This window comes from Helobdella robusta (assembly GCF_000326865.2).
Source record: "Helobdella robusta unplaced genomic scaffold HELROscaffold_14, whole genome shotgun sequence".
In the NCBI taxonomy this organism is placed as follows: domain Eukaryota; kingdom Metazoa; phylum Annelida; class Clitellata; order Rhynchobdellida; family Glossiphoniidae; genus Helobdella; species Helobdella robusta.
In genome coordinates, this window is record NW_008703782.1 from 2,936,366 (window position 1) to 2,956,947 (window position 20,582).

A 20,582-nucleotide genomic window follows, 5' to 3' on the forward strand; every position below is an offset into this window, starting at 1 on the left:
CATTCATTCATTCATTCATTCATTCATTCATTCATTCATTCATTCATTCATTCATTCATTCATTCATTCATTCATTCATTCATTCATTCGTTCATTCATTCATTCATTCATTCATTCATTCATTCATTCATTCATTCATTCATTCATTCATTCATTCATTCATTCATTCATTCATTCATTCATTCATTCATTCATTCATTCATTCATTCATTCATTCATTCATTCATTCATTCATTCATTCATTCATTCATTCATTCATTCATTCATTCATTCATTCATTCATTCATTCATTCATTCATTCATTCATTCATTCATTCATTCATTCACTCACTCACTCACTCACTCATTAATTCATTCATTCATTCATTCATTCATTCATTCATCCATCCATTCTTCATTTATATTCGTTATAAAGCTGAATTTTTTAAACCTATTAGTAGGCAGTTTAAATGATGAATCGTGTTGAGAACAAATCGAAAGTGCAAAATGGGATTCCCAGAATTTATAAATAAATAAGATTGACACTTTTTCTTCGTTACACATATTTTAAAAGTATGGCAAAAAATTAACATTCATTAATTTTGCTAACTAAATAGTGTTATTTTCCCCACTATTAATAATTTTTGGTAAACAAAAATGTTACAATTCTATCATCATAATTAATGATTTTATTGTTAAATAAAAAAAGTCAATATAAAAAATGTATTTTATATAGTTCTTTAAGAATATTTAAAATTCAATTTTCTGAAACCAATGTGCAGCCATTCAAATATTTTATTATTCAATTGTTAGTTAATAATAAACTCACCAACACGGAACGTAGATGCCACATGAATCAAGAAATATTCAATATCTTTTTTAGTGGTTCACTTTTATTTTTAATTATTTTAAATTTTATTTTTAAATTTTTCTTCCGTGAACGATTATCACATATAATGCATGAATACAGGTCGCACATACATTGTATATGATATCCTTGGATCTACTTGAATTTGAAACCAGTAACTGCGAATGCGTTGCCAGACGTCTTAACCATTACGTCACGGAACATTTTAACTCTTATTTTATGTCAGTTACAATCTTCCTCTTCGCATCGACCCCCACTTTATTCTGATAACTAACCCTTTGTCTGGAGTAATTTGTCGCTAGAATGCTTGTTTGGTGGGTCAATTGAATTGTAAGGTAGCTTGGAATTTTTGGAAAGCCTGGCACTGAATGTATTTGATTAAACAATTAGTTGGCTTCTAATGTTTTTTGTAATTTTGTATGTTGTTTGGAGTTTCGAATTGGCATTTTTCTTTCTTTCTTTTACCCACAGTAAAAAGCAGAAAAATAAAAATCTTCATAATAAACTTTTTTGAGAGTTTCAATTAAATTTTTTCACTTTTTTTTACAAATAGGAGTAAAAAATCTTTAAAATATTAAAGGAAATGACATCAAGATTAGAACCACAGATAGTTCAATGTTTACAAAAATTTTAAATTTTGCAAAGATTTCCTAATTTATTTTCATCCTAAATTTCAATTTTAATGATATTTTTTTAAAACTTCTCTGGTTTTTACTTATTTTCAGAGCTTCAAAAATATTTATAAAAATTTGCTTATTGAATTATCTCATATTATCAGAAGATACCAAAGAAACAACCCATTGTTAGGACAATTATAAAGTTTTGACCGTTTGAAAATTTAAAATGCTAAGTATCAGTTTCAGTCCAATGTGGCATTAAACATGAACAGTTAATTAGAAACATGAAAAGTGAATAAGAAACCTAATAATTCAACTGCAAATATCATCATTGAAGCAACAACGCTCGTATTGTGTACGAAGAACGAAATATTTTACAGTTGCTAACAAATGTTTATCTCCAAATTTATCATACATTCGGCTGTGAATATCGCAATGACTATTTTATTATTATTTTATTGGTCTACGGGAGCTTAAAAAGTCGCTTTAACTCATCTGTTGTTGGTGTGGCTTTTTGTTCGTCGTCATTCAAAAGGTGAGTGTGGAAGAGTTTTCAATGTTTAAAGTGGTTGTTAAATCCAAAAATTCTCAACGCAGAGCACTTTTATTTTCCTATCTTCAAACTTTTATGACCCTATGTTAAATCATTCCCAGCCTAACAATTGCACTGCAAAGACTGCTTTTGTAACTCCAACGTTCTATATTTTCGACAGTTAACACAATAGCGCAAATTTTAGCACGAATTTAGAAATGTTTTTTCGGGTTTTCAACAATTTAAAAAATTGTAAGCACCTGTTAAAAGTTTATAATTGACTTATTAGTCTAATTGAGCGTGACACTTTATCTAAATACATTGAACTCTCTGAAAATATTTTTTTTTAAATAAGTAATTCAAACGTTTAAAATGTTCCAAAGTTTTTAACAAGATGAGCTAATTTGAAATTTTTTTTTATTTTGACAAACTGAACCAGTGTAGTTTATTTCATATGTGAGTTGTTGAGATTCAATCTGATGCCAAATAGAAAACTGCATCCTTTACGATTATTACACACACCACAATATATTTTTATTTTATTGTAATATTAATTATTTAAATAATCATTCCAAATCGTTAAAAACTGAAAAATTAGGGCGATAAATCAATTTTTTGTTCTTTGTTAAACGGTTTTGACAAATGAGGAACAACAAAAGCAACCTAGTTTTATATACAATTTACGTAATACAGAAATTATTTACATATTTTGTTGTATTTTATTGTAAATTATTTGTTATTTTATTTTTTTTATGGAGTATTTACAAAACATTTTTCTACAATTATTTTTTAAGACTTTTTTTCAATTTTTTTTCTGACAACCACCGCTGACACCAGCAGGAAAAGTTTACGTCAAGTGCACTGGTAAATCAATAATTTCCTATTCAAAATAAGTGATTTTTTTTCAGTTAGGTGGGGGGTTGGCTTTGAAGGGATGCTAAAAATAAAACAAAACTGAAAAGTTAATGAGTAAAATACTAATTAGGAAGACGACAATGGCGATGATGAAGATGATGTTGATGATTACGATGGTGATGAATGGTGATAGTGATGACGACGATGATGATGATGTGAGTGATTGATGGTGAGTGGATGATGACGACGACGACAACGATGATGACCTAACATCGATGACGATGATTGGATGATGTAGTTTTAACTTGAAGGATGCAACGTCATTAGCCAGAACACTAATTATTTTTTGAAAAATTTTTTTAATAATGAAATAATTAATACGGCGAAAGGGATAAATTTTCATAAAAAAACATTCACCGCAAAATAAATTTAACAGGAGCGACTTGTTAGCGTTCGTGAAAAATGACTTGTGATAAACTAGATAATGAATTTTTCATCTCCTAATAATGAGATCATTAAACTTGAGAGCGCTGTATCATAAAGCTCCGAATATATTAAAATAAAAATAGAGAATTCAAAAGTGGCTAAGCAAAAACAAAAAAATAAGAATGATGAGGTACGCAAGGGACAGTACCAATTACCGGCGGGAAGGTGGGTGATTTGGCAACGTGGAATAATTTTGTAGTCTTGTAGACAGATTTCCCTTCTAACAATATACGTGTAGATAGTTTTTTGTTTCATTTCAACATTTTTTTGTATGTTTAATTAGAATAGTTTCTTGTTTCTCACTGTTAATTTTAAAACTTTATAATCAACAAAATAATCCTTTGACGGAAATAAGCCAAATTTTTGTATTAAGGTGATTTTTGGGTTAAAATTTTAAACGAAATAAAAAAGCTGATTTCTGTTAAAAAAATAATTTTACTAAAAAATAATAAACAGTTAATAATGTTCGTCCTTATTAGCTATACAAAAATCTCGCAACAATATTAACAATTACAACATCAACATCACCGCCGTCAACATCACCAGCAGTTCATCAGCATCTTCGCTATAAAATGACATAATCAACAAGATGACAAACAACAACATGACGATCACTAACGACTCCATCAGCTTCATCACTTCCACGCCAATCATCTTCAACAACATCATTATAAACATCCTGAAACGATGCATAACCCGCAAACAACTTCAAAAACTCCGACATTGTCTAAATCAAAAGTGATTTTATTCAGTCAAATTTTTTATTTATTTTTGTATACAGTATTTAATACTCCTTCCCAACGACCTCCTCCATTTACGATTCTCTCTCATTTCCGACAGTTTTGTTTCTGACGGATTATTTTCACATTAAGCGTCACTCCCTCCAAAACCCGACCAACGACTTTGAAAAACACAAAAAATTATCATTGAAACGTAAGATTTACGATTTTTTTTGTAAATTTTTCAATTTTCAGTATACACATTCAAATCACGCCATCCCTATTTACATTTTGTCAACTACCTTAAATTATTTTACCTCAACTTGGTCAAACAATTTTTAAAGTTTAAAATTAATTTAAAATAAACCAACTTAAAGTAAATTAATTTTTCAACCATTCGTTTATTTGCTATTTTTAGAGACCTTAAACGTAAGACAAACTTCAAAAAAAAATAAGCCCCAGCAAATTTTAAATAAACTTGCTATGGTATTTGTACTGTAGTGTACATATGGGTAGTTTTTTAATTACCCTACAAATGCTTTTGATCAAACGCATGCTTAGAAACAACAACGCGTGTATTAATAACTCTTACTTTTCGGTTATTTCATTCTAACATTGACAACCATACACTAAGAAATAACACGTTTCTACAATTAAATTTTTTATTTAAATAGAAATCGTCTAAAACATCATCCGTACATTCAACAACATCAACTACAACAACGTTATCTTTCCTAAGGAACTTTGCTAACAACACTTACAACAACACCATACTCAATGAACAAAACAACAACAACAACATTAAACTTTCACAACAACCAAAATAGCGTAATAATAATAATAATAAATAATAATAATATAATGAAATAATAATAATTTCTCACTCATAGAAACACCAGTCTAGTCCATTGCACGTATGTTATTTACTTAATTTCAATTGTGACTCTTTCAAATTTGATGGCTGTAAGTAAGTTAAGAAACAATCTAGTCGGTAATAAATATTTTTTAATGACAAATTCATTCCTTAAACTTTGCTCCATACAAATTTTGCCGTAGATCCATAATTATAAATATCGGTGGTTTTAAAAAGTTATCCTCAGAAAGTTTATTAATCATCCAAAATGGGTTACAACAGGTTAAACATTGCATCAGATTTGCTAAATTTGACATCATCGTCGATAAAAATATTTAAGAAAACGTCATCATTGCTAGCATCCATCATAACGACATCGTTACTGGTGATCTCAACATCGTCGTCGTCATCACCGATTTCCTCATTTCCGGTTAAGGTGGGTTCTGGCTCGAATCACACTTCGCATCAGCATCACCACAATCCAGCAGCACCTCATCATCACATGCCACTCAGCACCTCATCGTGTCAACCTCCAAAATTTATTCTCAGCAACAACAATGATGTTGTTGACAACAACATCAACAACAACAACGAAGGCAATGATGATACCGACAACAACAACAACAACATTAATAATGGTATTAACAACAACAACATGAATGACAATTTTCTCTATTACACCAACCAGACATTCCACCACAACAATCACCAATACTCCGACTTCCACCCATTCCTAGACGATCTGTACCACGACCAACAACAATTCCTCTACATCGATTTCAACAACAGCATCACAAACATCAGTCTCGAGGATCTGAAAGAATACCTGGAGACGAACATGGGTCCTAAGTACAAAAGTCTCAGTGAGAGCATCATACTAACTATCATCTACTCCCTCATTTTTATATCTGGGATAGTCGGGAATGTCTGCACTGGATTGATTGTTGCCAGGAGGCAAGATATGCGTACTACTACAAATTTCTATCTATGCAGTCTGGCCGTTTCTGATGTTATAACACTGGCTGTAGGTTAGTTAGTGTTGTTGTTGTTGTGGTTGTTGTTGTTGCAGTTGTTGTTGCAGTTGTTATTGTTGTCGTAAGTTTTTTTAACTGTTGCTAATAATAGTATTAATAGTTGTAGTTGTTATAATGGTGGTAGTAGTAGTAGTAGTAGTAGTAGCAGCAGCAAAAGTCAGTAGCTGTTAGTAGTATCGTCAATAATAGTAGTAGTAGTATTCGTTTTTATTTTCGTTATCTGGGTGTGTCTGGTTTAATAACATTGGTTGTAGATTAGTTGTAACAACTACTAATAGTAGTAATAGTATTAGCAGTAATAGTAATAGTAGTAGTAGTAGTAGCGGTAGTAGTAGTAGTAGCAGCAGTAGTAGTAGCAGTAGTAGTTGTAGTAGTAGTAGTGGTAAGTGTTGTTTTAATGGCGTTGAATTTTCATTGCATCATCGTATGTTTAGTGAATGGAGTATTTTTACAGCGTGTGATGTTCAGAGGAAAAATTATTTTAACCTCGCAATTATTTTTGTATTTTGAAATTGAATCACTCGAACGTTTCTGAAAATTCATTGCGAGATGATAGCGACTTTTTTAAAGTTATCTTTCGAGTGGTTGCGTGCTGTTGTCTGCTGATTTTTGTTTAGATAAATTTTTTTATGTTCAACTATCGTCATCAAACTTTTATTAATTTATCTCATTTTTGATTAATTTAAAAGCTTGTTAAAAAACTACGAAATTTTTTTAGATGATAATTTCTGGCTAGGTTTCAAATAAAAAATGCAAATTTTAAATTAAAAGCTAAATAATTATTTATATTTTTTTTTCCAAACCCATAGAAACCATGATTTTGAATTTAATGTGGATTGAAATCTTGATGATTACTTAAATAATTTGAAAAGTTAAACATTTGTAAAAATATTAATCCCAAAAAATTAGATAACTTGATTTCTTTTTGCTTTTTCACAAGAGCACACACACACACACGCACACGCTCAAACACACACATACACTTTTATAAACATACCTACATGGAGACAGGCATACACAAAGCCAGTATGAGCCGTTTTGAGGTCCAATATATATAAATATATATTTTTTCTTTTATAAATCTTTTCTAATGATGCATGCTTGAAAATTTTCTTCCTAATGGTGTGAATGAAGTTGAAGTTTTTAATGATAGAGTTTAGTTGTTGTTGTGTTTATGTAAGTGCTACTTTGTTGTGTGTAGTTGTTAGGATGTTGCGTGGCGTTGGAATGTGGTTGCGAGATGTCTTGCGGTTGTTAGTGTTATGTCGTTTTAATGTGTTTGTTGCTCATTTTTTGTTTATATGCAGTTGCGTTATTTTCTTGTTTTGATAGATTATAGAAATGTTAATATAACGCTTTCTCTATTTGACGTTTGAAGGTTTTGCTTTTTTACTTTCTGAAAGGTACAAATTTATTTTTAATTTGATACTTGAAATTGAATCGCTACACCGTTGGAGTAACTCTTGAAACTTTATAATTTTAAGACGTCCAAATGTTTTTTTATCAATATCTTGAAAAGAAAAATATTTTTTATTGAAAGAATTTTATTAAAAAAAGAAGCGAGAGGTCGCGAGTTCATTTTATCACTGGCATTCATGCTATTCCAGATTTCATCAGCTTTTCGGACGCATTGGATTTTTTTGTGTGTTTGTATGTTGTGTGTGTTATGTATGTGTGTGCTTGTATGTTGTGTGTGTATGTGAAAGTGCATGTTTTTGTGTCAGTTTGCTTCAAATTTCGTAGACTTTTTTGATATATTCAATTTTGTTTTTCAATAAAGGATTACAGTCAAAAGATTAGAGTTCCTCATAATTTCTTTGTGCGGTTAGATAAATTGTGAAAATGTCTTTTGAAATGAAGTCTCTTCATCAATGATAATCAATGCCATTTTTTTAATTTTAAATTATTTATTAATCAATAAACGCAAATAATTATGTGGCCGGCTTAGTGTATGTTAACATTTTTGGAATGCCAAACCTTAACCATGATCCAAGTCAATGTCCTGATGTTTCGGCCTGTGACATCACCCCTTCATACTCCACAACATCCAAAAAAAATGTCGCCACCACGATCGGCGACATTTTTTGTGTGTGCAAAAATCATTTAATCGCGAAAATTGACGCATCTATTTTTTGCGATCCCCTGCTCATTCATCCATCATCCCATCCATCACTTCGTCCATCAGTCATCAAATGTTTGAGCTTACCTCAGAAGATCAATTCATTTTACCAGAACATCCCTTGGACTACACTGAAAATCATTGGCTCATTTCATTTTTCTTTCAGGTTTTAGTTATTGAGAAATTTTTTTAAAAACATTTTTTCAAATAATTATTTTATCTAGTTATATTATTTTTAGTTGAATTTTTCAAATTTTAGAATAACTATTTTAAAAATTATATATTAAGAAAACTATTTGTTGTCTTCTTAAGCGTTTTTTAATTTTCAGTTTGTCTTCTCTGGCTTACAATAACTGGAAACAATTATTTCGTGACGAGAAATTTTTCAAGTGCAAATTTAACTAACGATGAAAATGTTTAAAAATGTTGAAGTAAAAAATATAATTATATTTTGAAAAATTTTCGGTAAAAATTTGAAAAATTGCTATTAAAATCATTAATTGTCATGAACTTAAACTCAGAAATAGTAATCGTTGCACTCATTATATTGTCTGCAGGCATGGGCAACACGTCAGCGCATGCAATGAAGAACATTCTTCTCGAGGAATTATTAAAAATTTGTTATTATGTTGTGAAAATTTTCAAAAAGTTAATAATCCGTAAAATCTACAAAATTATAACATCTGAATAAATTCTGAAAGAGAGACAAGAATCCTTGAAAATGTTTCTTTTATAATCTTTGAAAAGCATCAAAATTTTAATTTAACTCCTTAGTTTTTAAATGGACAAGAAATAATATTAAAATTCAATAAATGATGACATAAATGATTTAAAAAATTATAAATACATGATGATCGATCATGTGTGTACGTGTGTTCGTATATTTTTGCTTGTAATTGTGGGTTGTGTGTTTGTTTGTGTGTGTGCGTGTGTGTGTTTGTTTGGCGGTTATTATTTTCAATAAAAATCGTCCTTAAACATCTCTATTTCACTTTATCATTTTAGATTCCACATCTCGCTATAATTTAACTTTAGTTGTTATAAGATGTTTAAAAAATGAAATATGAAATAAACGTTTTTTTTAATTCAATCTTTGAATTATTTTTACAAAGTTGTTATAATTTTTTTTTTCTCTACAAGAAAAATTTCATTCATAACGAATAATAAATGAATAATTACTAAAATCATATAGCGCACTACATTCGCGTTTGCCCAGACACCACAGTTGCGCCCACGAACTATGACGTAACAATTTTTATACCATACTTCACGGAATAACTCCCGACGCCATCAGACAGATAGATATTTGCAATAATTAAAAGCAAACATTCATTACTCTACGCATGCTTAATCAGCGATGGATTATCAAAAATATATACTCTTTACTAATCATTTATTTTTATTTTTTCAATATAAAAATATAAAATAATAATAATTAAACTTCAATTTTATGTTATCGTGAACGAATAAAATAAATTATTAAAAAAATATAAACCGTCCAAATCACTAAAATCAAAACGCTAATTAGACCTAAATTTCTTAACAATTACATCGATAACATCACTACAATCCCATCTTTAATCAATGAAAAATATTCGGGGTCTCAAGAAATTCTAAGTCAGGCAAAAATCTCAGACTACAACTAACTCCCACCTACACTGTAACATCCAAGCAACTGCACTAACCACACTCACATCGCTCTCGCACGCCTCATAACGAATGATTACGGATTTAAGATCAAATCATCTTACACGTTTAGTTTCACAAAATAAAATTAATTCTATTTCAATTTTGATAATTAATTAATGTATTTAATTAACTAAATTGCAATTCCTGTAATTAATGTGTTTGTCGGATAGCGTTGTTTATGTTTTCGCAGGCTTTTTTGTTTTTATTTGGGTGATTTTTTTTGTTTTTTTGGGGGGGTTTTTAGTCTTTATTCGCGTGGTCAATAAATGTAACAAATTACTTTGGCTGGCCCGACAACATTTATTCCTCAGGGAATTTTGCTGCTAACTAAGCCCCGTTCGAATTGTTTTTTTTACAAACATGTTTGCCGAGGCCTTAAAGGTTGAATTCATGAAGTTTGATTTTCGGTGAAAAATAACGCGTTGTTTAGCGCGTTGTTTTTCTTCGCGTAACTTTCCAACGAGGATAATAAAATGTGCGGAAGCAATAAAATACGCCCATGTTTTGTGTGGCTAGACTAAATTTATGCCTTCTCATCCACGCTTTAATTTCGTTAAATAAGTCATGAGACTTTCTGCTTGTTTATTGCAATTAAATACCCGAATCTGGGTATATAACTCTGTATTTTTCATTATTAAATACCCAGCTTATTTGTATAAACTTGGGTAGACATAAATATAAGTAGAAACATACATTTGTTTCTAATGCGTCGTTTTCATTATTTACTCGTAATGGAGGTAGGTTCAGTTTTGTAAAAAAATTTTTAATATAAATTTTGTTTAAAATTCGAAAGACTCTTTAGCAGATAATTAAAGTATAAAAAGTTATTTAATAAGCTTCCATTTCAATTTGCAAACACTTGCAATGTTTTGCGAAATTTGAATTGAACGAATGGAGAGCTCCATCCGAGTAGGAAACAATTAAAAGAGTTTCACCGTTTAAAAAGAACGTCCATTTCTTACTGAATATTATAAAATTTAAATCATTAGTGATACTAAATATGTTTTTAATGAATATTATTGCTATTATTTTTGCTATAATAAAATGCGCAAAATATCATTTTATTTTATATTTTCATGAATGTATGTGGGCCGATATATAATAAAATTACTGTTCAACTTGCATTCGAATCCAGTTCCTGCTACATCAGAGCCAAACACCGTAACCATAACACGCCAGCAAATAATGTATAAATCTATAAATAGGTCAAACGGCTGCAGTAAATAACGAAAGAAAGTCGCCATTTTTATATGCGGTCATCATCATGAACAATTTCGCGCATGGTTATTGTAAGATGTATAAACATATCGTGTAATTGGATTTCGTATCTGCGTGACATCATAAACATTGAACTTTTGGAAAGGGGTGATCAAATCTTTATACAGTTCTTTAAAAATAAATCAAAACTTCTTTAAAACATTTCACCGAGACAACAATATAAACAAGCATGGTAACAAAATACTGAAATATAATCTAAATAACATTTCTATTTGAGTGGCCAGGGTTTATTTTAAAGGGAAAAAGAAAAGTTTTGAGGCTTTATTAGTAATGTTTTGTTGCCACTTTTGTATAAAGGTTTTTCTTTTTTAGTTACCCACTAATTCTGAATGTTCAAAAGTTTTTATAATAAAGTGTTATTTAGATCCTTTTTTTTAGTATAACCGGAAATTTTTAACCAGAGTCGAAGTTTTGATGGGTCTCATTTGGAGTGGGTGTCAAAATTAGGACACCATCAGTGAAACTTACAGAAGAATTTAGTATGAACTCACTTTTCTCTATTGTGAAAAATTTCTGAAAATCGTGCTATAAAGATTATTACGTTGTAAATTTTTTAAAAAATTTCGATGCCCATATTTACAGATTTCAATTTTGTGAGAAGTTCAGTTTAAAATGTGAAATTAAAATTTCAAAATATTTCAAAATATATTAGTTGATTTTTTTTCCTTTGTTAATAAGATTTCAGCGAATCGAAAAATGTCAATCACCATATGAGTGAAAGTTTTTTTTGAACCAGCACGACTTCTGTAAGTTAAAAAAAATGAAATTTCCATTGACATATAAAAATGTTTTCTTGTAAAAAAAAACTAATTACTGTCTTTTATTTCAAAATGTCTACAAAATTACTTAGTCAAGACAAAGTTAATTAGATATCTCTACTAAATTTTATAAACCTTTTATTTTAATTAAAAATACAAGAAATTAGATAAATGTATAAATGTTATTTTCCTGGAATAAAATTTGAACTTAAAAATTTTTAATTTGATATCAAATTTTTATTAAAGTCATTTTACCATGGTATTTTTATTTATTCAAAATAGTTTGTATATGTGTGTGTGCGCGCGCGCGTGTGTGTGTGTGGGTTTTGTGATGTGTGTGTGTGTGTTAGTTATGTTTAGCACACAAAAAACTACAAACTCTATCACCCGAAAATAATTTTTGTCTGAATTAATGAGCAAGCAATATGTTTAAACGTAGGTGAATGATTGAAAATTTTATATTCTAATAAATGAACTTTTACAAAACTTCTTGAATAATGAGCTGTTATATTACAAAATTGTGAAAAATTTGATGTCAAATTATTTAAATGTTTACAAATATGTTATTTCAAATCTTTAAAAATTAACAAGGCAGTTTACAAAGTTATTCACTCGCTACCTCCTATTTTTAACAGATGTGGACCCATTGTATTTTACCATCAGTTGCTTATTAACAACTTGAAAAAATCTGCCGTATTCTATATAAACCAATCAATTTTTTACAAAAAATTACAAAAATAAATTATCTCGTTAAGTATTCCTTGATCTTACAATTTACCCCAAAAATGACATCAACTCATACCATTTGCTCCAAGAAAAAATTCAATCAAATTGAAAGAAAAACATGAAGTCGTTAACCTCATCTTGGCAATAAAATAAAATAATACAAAAAATGAATACAAAAATAACTCGGAATTAAATGCTAGTCCATTGGACAAAGGTTTCTGAAAGGCTCTGATGATGCTTGACCATGTTGAGCGTCTCGACGTACAATGAATGACCGACGAAGAGTGAATGACTGACCAGTGGAGTAAGCTTCACGTTCGTTTTTGCATCTTCCTCACACAGTCCAAACATGCGAACAGCCTGAGTGCATTACCCTTTCAAGACGGAACGTAAGAGGTACTAGAAAGATTTAATTATGCCATTTGAATGGAGCGATGCCATTCAACAAGGCCGGTGTGCATTGCTCTAGAAATATGGTTTCAAACACGTATGTATACGTGCATGTTTTGAACTTTTCAGAGTGAACAACAATGAAAGGTCTGTTTGAGTTCAACGTGTTTTTAATTGGAACGTCTAATCTGCATCTTGCAATTTGATTCTACATAAATTTTGTCTATTAATAATAGATATATATCTGGAAAGATGAATGGATGTATGGATTGATAGATGCCTAAAAAGATGATTGGATATATGTGGGTAGATAGATAGATAAATAGAAAAATGAATGGAGTGAACTTGATATATGGAAAGTTGGATGAATAAAAAGATGGATGAAGTCTTATAAAAAAAGCACTGATCAATGATCAACAACACTAAGTCATATCTCGCTGTCTTAATTAAAGCATTAGAACAAATGAATGATCATTGTTCAAGCCTCCGGTGATGGAAATCACTGCGGTATAATATTTGAGTGCCTCTATGTATGTGTGTAGATTTCTGTGTATCTGTGTATGTGCGTGTATCTGTGCATGTGTGTGTATTACTGTGTATAAGTGTGTATATGTCAGTGTACGTGTATGCATACATTTGTTTGAGCTTGTTCATCTGTATGTTTATGTGTATTAGTGTATGTATTTATTTATAATTGAGAGCGTGTGTATATATACATCTGTGTATGCAGAATATGTTCGTGAGAACGTCAACGGCTGCGATTATGTGTGCGTGTTGGTAGCGGTTTGTGTATATATACACTTGTATATGTGTTAATTTCTGTTTGTATGTCTGTATACAGTACATAGATGTGTGTGTGTTTGTGCTTGTGTGTGCGTGTGTGCGTGCGTGTTATAATGCTTAGTTTGTTGATGGTAATGTAATGATTACATTGAGATTATGATCATAATGACAGTGATTTTAAAAGTCAAGATAATGACGATAACTATGTTGATGACGACGACGACAACGACGATGAAAATGATGATGATGGTGATAACATCTGAACTTAATTAACTGCATCCATCAATCCTTCGCACGGTTTGAACATTTTTCTGCCATGCGTAATTATGACGTCATTGTGTGTTTTGTCGCGAGTTCTCGGTTTTGTTGTTGCAATGGTAAAAGTTATTAAAGACTTGTCGGCACCTCAGTATGCACATACACTCTCATTTATACATAAATACATACCCATAAACATGCACATGAACAAGCACAAACAAATATATACATACACGTACACTGACATATACACACTCATACACGGTGATACACACACATACACAGTGATACACACACGTACATATAAATATACACACATACCTAGAGACACTCAAATCGAAAATAGAATGAATGAATCAATGAAAAAAATGAACGAGTAGAGAGATGAAGAGGCAACAGATGAATGAAAGAGCTCATGACTGTTGAGACGACGAGTGAATAACAAATGGAATTGAGTGAATGAGCGAAAAAATGAATAAATAAGTAAATTATCAAACAAATACGAAGAAGTTTAATAAGAACTAATTGAAAAAATTTTAAAATTAAGAGAAATATATTTTTTCAAATTATTTATGCGCCTAGAAATTTGAGTTTCACAAAAATTTATTTCTCCTGAATAAAATGTTGATCTGTTGGAAAATTAATAAAGCTGGAAGAATGGCGAGCTTGTAGAGAAGGCAATTTTGAAAAGGTTTCTACTTCAAAAGATTTGAAAAATACAGGAACCATTTTTAAAAACTCATTCATCTCCAATCTTGAATTTTAGAATTTTACGAGTTCATTAGAAATATTATAAATGAGTAGAGACAAAAAAGGGTTATTTGCTGATTTTAAATCACAGCATTCGACATTTCTGTGCTCCTGTTTCAGGCAGAATCACACAAAAACTTTTGCATATTTTACTCTTTACTGTCCTTTTAGCCCCAATACGTAACAATTTTTTTTGAATGTCGATTAAGAGCTGAGAAATTGTTACTAATTTGAATGATATCATCTTGTCAACTGTTATATTCTTAAGTAAAATAATAATTGAAGTTGTTAATTCTTATTATTAAAACATATCGTTAATAAAACACGTGAGATTATCTCGCCTGCCCTTCTTTTTCATCCAATTCTGATGAAAATTGAAAATCAACTTCAAATTTGCTCCATTCTTTTCTCACATAGTTCCACATTTTGTTTTCTTGCACTGGCTACCTATACAATATGGAATAATTTTAAAAATATGCAATTTAATGTACAAGTTGCAATATAAAATTTTTCCAAAGTACTTAAAAACCTTACCTCCTTCTCTGACTACTTCTCCATCACTTACGAAGTAGTCCTGAGCGGATTTCAAACACCCATCTGTTTGCAAAATTCATTGAGGAGCGCTGTTAAACATCGACTAAATAACGTTTTACGACTAATTGATTGACTGACTGACTGACTGACTGACTGACTGACTGACTGACTGACTGACTGACTGACTGACTGACTGACTGACTGACTGACTGACTGACTGACTGACTGACTGACTGACTGACTGACTGACTGACTGACTGACTGACTGACTGACTGACTGACTGACTGACTGACTGACTGACTGACTGACTGACTGACTGACTGACTGACTGACTGACTGACTGACTGACTGACTGACTGACTGACTGACTGACTGACTGACTGACTGACTGACTGACTGACTGACTGACTGACTGACTGACTGACTGACTGACTGACTGACTGACTGACTGACTGACTGACTGACTGACTGACTGACTGACTGACTGACTGACTGACTGACTGACTGACTGACTGACTGACTGACTGACTGACTGACTGACTGACTGACTGACTGACTGACTGACTGACTGACTGACTGACTGACTGACTGACTGACTGACTGATTGACTGACTGACTGATTGACTGACTGACTGACTGACTGTTTGACCGAAATACTTAGTAACCTAAAAAGAAGCATATAAATTCATTCATTTTTTTGTTTACATTAGTGAAATAAGAATAATAAAAATAGCACAATAACCATAATGAAAATAACAACGATAGTGATGAAAATGATGATGAAAACATCAAAATTCTGCCCATAAACATTTTGCGGTTTAAAGAAAGACCATACGATGCCTCTTTAATGATGAAATGTTATGCCATGTGGGCTGGTTAGTCTCTGGAGTCGGATTTGCATACAGAAGAACGCAGATACGAAATATTCAGGCTGATAAAAATTATTATGCCAACGACATTTTCACAGGGCAATATTTTAAATTTGTAAACTTGTAACTATCATTGAATTGACTAGTGTTGTTAATGTGGTTTTGTGGGGTATATTTTCTAGATTAGTTAATTAATAATAATAATAATTAATAAGGTCATTCAATTGAGATTTTTAAAATTATACACTCCTCTCCTCTGCGATATTCCTGATCTACCACTGTTAATTTTTGTCCTTTTTCATAAATCTTCAATTTATTTATTGCAGAAATATATATAAAATACATGATCAAATTTAATGCTAACAAATTAACAATCCCACTTTTGAAATAACTTAGGTACAAAAATTTAAAGAATCGCAAGCAAAAAATTTAATTATCTCAAAAGATAATTTTATCTATTTAAAACCTTTTTATCCATTTAAAACCTTTTTATATCTGACTAATAGCTACTATTTTTGAAGCCTTTTCATATCTGACTAATAACTACTATTTTTGAAATTAATAATTAAATTTTTAACTAAAAAAATAATCCTTCTGCTTCTGGTTTGCAAATTTTTGTAAAAAGCTTCTTATAACAGATAATAACAAAAACCATTCCATTATTTCATACTTTAACATGGAAAATATTATAACAAAAGTTCTAATGATTTGTCTTGAAGTCAAATGAAATTTATCAAGAACTTAATTACAGCTTTAACCATTGGAGGGAATATTTTCAAACTTGTGCAATTATTGCCTGTAAAAATTGAAAAAAATTATTTTTAGAAAAAAAAACGGTAAAGGTTTCTGACTGGTTGTAATTTTGGTGGTTCATGCCGGAGACACTTTCTTGGGAAGACCCCGCGACAGTTCCCCACCTCACCCTCCTCTGCAAATACATGTGAATCACACAACAAGCAAAAATACAAGCACACACACACACACACGCACACACGCACGCATACAAACATGCACACAACAGAGAATCAAATGCATTTACGTAGCACATATAGCATGATCGTCCGGCCGGCAAATAGCGGTAAAGCAGTATTTGAACGCATGATGGGACGAGAAAATTAAAGTTTAAACGTGGATGGATGTTTTGGCTGCCAGCGTTCTAACATTACATCATGTGCATGCATTACCTGCCTCGATGACTTTACGCTCTGTATTTTATTCACGTTTGTTTGTATTTGTTTGTTTGAGTTTACTTATTTGTTTGTATTTGTTTGTTTTTGTCGTATGTTTTTTGTTTGTATTCGTTAGTTGCACATATGTTCTGTATGTTCATATATATCGGTTGATAAAAAAAAACACTCAACTAAGGTGTGTTAGCAGGTGTATTCGTTACAGTTTTGGCATGAACGTTTTTTGTTTTATTTGCTGTTTCTATTTTTGTAACAGAATATGTTTATGTGTCAGTATTTTTGCACCAAACTGATATATTTATTTGAAGATTTTTATCTTTTTCTGTCCGTTTTTATTAGCGGGCATTCGTTCGCCTCCACATCGGCCTTAATGTGCATGCACTTGATGTTTGAAAGCGCTTCCTCGCGTTCGTTTGTAATACTAAGCGTTGTTATCAGAAAACTTTGTATCATCAATGTTGCTATCAATTGTATCATCGTTTGTATCATAATTTGTGTCATCACTAGTATTGGCATTTGTATCACCGTTTGTATCATCATTTGTATCACCGTTTGTATCACCGTTTGTATCATCGTTTGTATCACCATTTGTATCATTGTTTGTATCATCGTTTGTATCCTAACTCTCAATGTTCTCGATTAAATGGTGACACATGAATAATTTTATTTTTTTAATATTATTTATTTTATTACTTGTTCATTATTTCATTAACTATTATTATTATTATTTATTATTAAATTAATTATTTTTAAGCAGTAAACATAGGGGCAAAGTTGTAAGAGATTAATTTTCCGTGGTTGAAATTATATAATAAAAACCAGCACATTATATGAGGAAGAGAAGTGGAAAAAAGAGAGCAAGAGAGAAAAAATACGAGAGTAGTGAAAATAAAGAGTGAGGCGCACCACTTAGGTACATTACGTTGGAGCACGCATGCGACCTGAACATTCATTAGGCAACTCAGAGCCCCAGGGTTAATACACACACACACACACACACTACACACACACCACACACACACACACACACCACATACACATACATACACACACCACATACACACACACATACATACACACATCCATACACACAATACAAAATGCCCTACTATATTACTACTCTTAACCATCGCATTTTAAGCGAGTGTCCAATTTTTATAGACGTGTGTTAATATTAGCTTTATAGTGGATATGCATACTACATAGATGTTGCTGGTATCGTTTGATCCATTTGTTTTTATTTACATTTTGCTATCATTATTTTTAGCAACCATACGAGTCATATAATTTTTCTGGATTTTTTTAAATAAAATTATTTAAAATGTTTAAATGTCAAATGTTTCCATGAAAAATTTTTCATGTTTTTTTAAAATTCAAGTGTTTTAAATGCGTGGAAAATATTAAATTTTAAAAGGATGAGTAAATTTTTTAACAACTTTTAACAACATTCTGTAGCGAGCTTCTCATGATTCTGCGGCTTGAGTTGCTCGAGGAATCTGAGCTGAAGTTTCCTTCATTCTTTCAATTTGTAAAAAAAACACTTTGCTGAGAAGGATACAGAGAGACAAAAATTCAAAATGATGTTGGTGGTTGCGGTGATGGTTGCAGTGATATAAGAATGATTGGCGATGATAGAGATATTGTAATAAAGTTGATTATCAGCATGACACTTTAGACAAAATCATGAAAAAGGTTAAAATGTTAGAATGACATACATTCTATAAAAGATTTCGCAAAACACAGAATAAAAAGGCCGGTAAAAAGAACAAGAGCAAAAACCTCTGCACCACGCATGGTAGAAATTGTTCTGTTATTTCATTTTTAAACGTAGATACTCATTCCTCTAAGCCAGCAAACGCATTCCTTTTTTTCACCGATTTTTAATTCTTTCACCTGTCAAAAAAAATTCACCTCATCTTTATTTGATTCACTCGGACAAAAATTGTAATGCAGATTGTAGAAAACGCCAAAGAGATGTCGCACGTTAAAAAGGTCATTCATCATCACCAACAGCAAGGCAGTTCTTCTGTAATAAGGTCGCAAAGCATTAATTAATTAATTTAAATTATTTTAATTTAATTTTAATTCTATTTATTTCATTTTATTTACATAACCAAAATCTGCCCAAAATGAAACAAAACGAAACAAAAAATGAAATGAATTGAAAGAAAATTTGATTAAATCGGATTAAATCAAATTAAAAATTGTTTACCGCATTGTTAACGACATTGAACGAAAAAATAACCAAGAAATTTAAATAAAAAAAAGTGATATACGGAGTTTACGCATGAATCCTATCAATAATTCGACAGAAATAGAAGGGAAATTACAGCGATTTTCATTCATTTCATGTGTAAAAGTTAATTTATTTGAAAAAACTAAAATAAAAAACGCTTTGGGAGCCTTATAATATTTACAACAACACATGAGTAACAAAACATTGTCAACAAATCAACAAAATATACCAACAACACAAACAACAACACAAAAAACACAAAACTTCAATCCCAAAAATAACAATGACCTAAAAAAACTTCCGAACAACTGGACGTCGGAAACACAGAAACACAAAAAACGCCAAAAAAATTTCCAAGAAAAAAATTTGATGAGATGGAATATGTAAATAAAGAAAAACAAAATTGTATTTCTGTCAAAATGTTATTACAAATACAACACTAAGAGCAAAAGAACATTTGTTGAAAATTTTTTTGTCTTCTTCATTTGAATTTCTAGAACATTGACTTTGTGAGAAATAATTTGAGTTTCTGCCAATTTGGCAGCTAGGTGTAGTGTTTTTTTCCATATTTTTTAATTGTCAATTTTAAGCCTAGTAACTTTTGCGAAATAAAATTAGGTACAAGTCTTAAAATTGTACAACTTCTCTTATTAAAAATTTAATGGTAATTTTAAATTTATAGCAAAATATTTCTTTTGTTGCTAAAAAACTATTTCAAAGTAGAAAAATTTATTTTTATTTGAACTCTAGGTACGCAAACTTCCTTCAGATGCACACGTGTAAATGTTGCTGAATACATTTGAGACGAAAATAATGCATTGACGGAGTTTTCTGAAGTAGAAGATCGTTTTGTCCGAATCAGATCATAACATGTCTGTCTTTAAAAAAGTTGTGTCTCCATTATCTAAATTGTTTAGTAAAAAATGTCATTGATTTTGTTCTTGTAGTTGTCCTCGTCGTCGTTGTTATTGCTTCTTGTTGTTGTTGTTGTTATAATGTTGTTGTTGCTGACGTTAAAGTTAATGATATTAATGTTTTAGTAGCAGTGAAAAATGTTGTCA

At 30.7% G+C, this 20,582-nt stretch overlaps 1 protein-coding gene across 1 annotated transcript in view; it reads left to right on the plus strand.

The window, feature by feature from the left end:
* Window positions 1-5,564: 5,564 nt before the first annotated feature.
* HELRODRAFT_74592 (hypothetical protein) overlaps window positions 5,565-20,582 on the plus strand; it is a gene marked incomplete at both ends in the record, with an annotated part of 53,312 nt that continues 38,294 nt past the window's right edge. Inside the window, one exon of the mRNA XM_009014799.1 lies at window positions 5,565-5,937. Within this exon, the coding sequence (XP_009013047.1) occupies window positions 5,565-5,937 (373 nt within the window). The remainder of the gene's footprint in view (window positions 5,938-20,582) is intronic.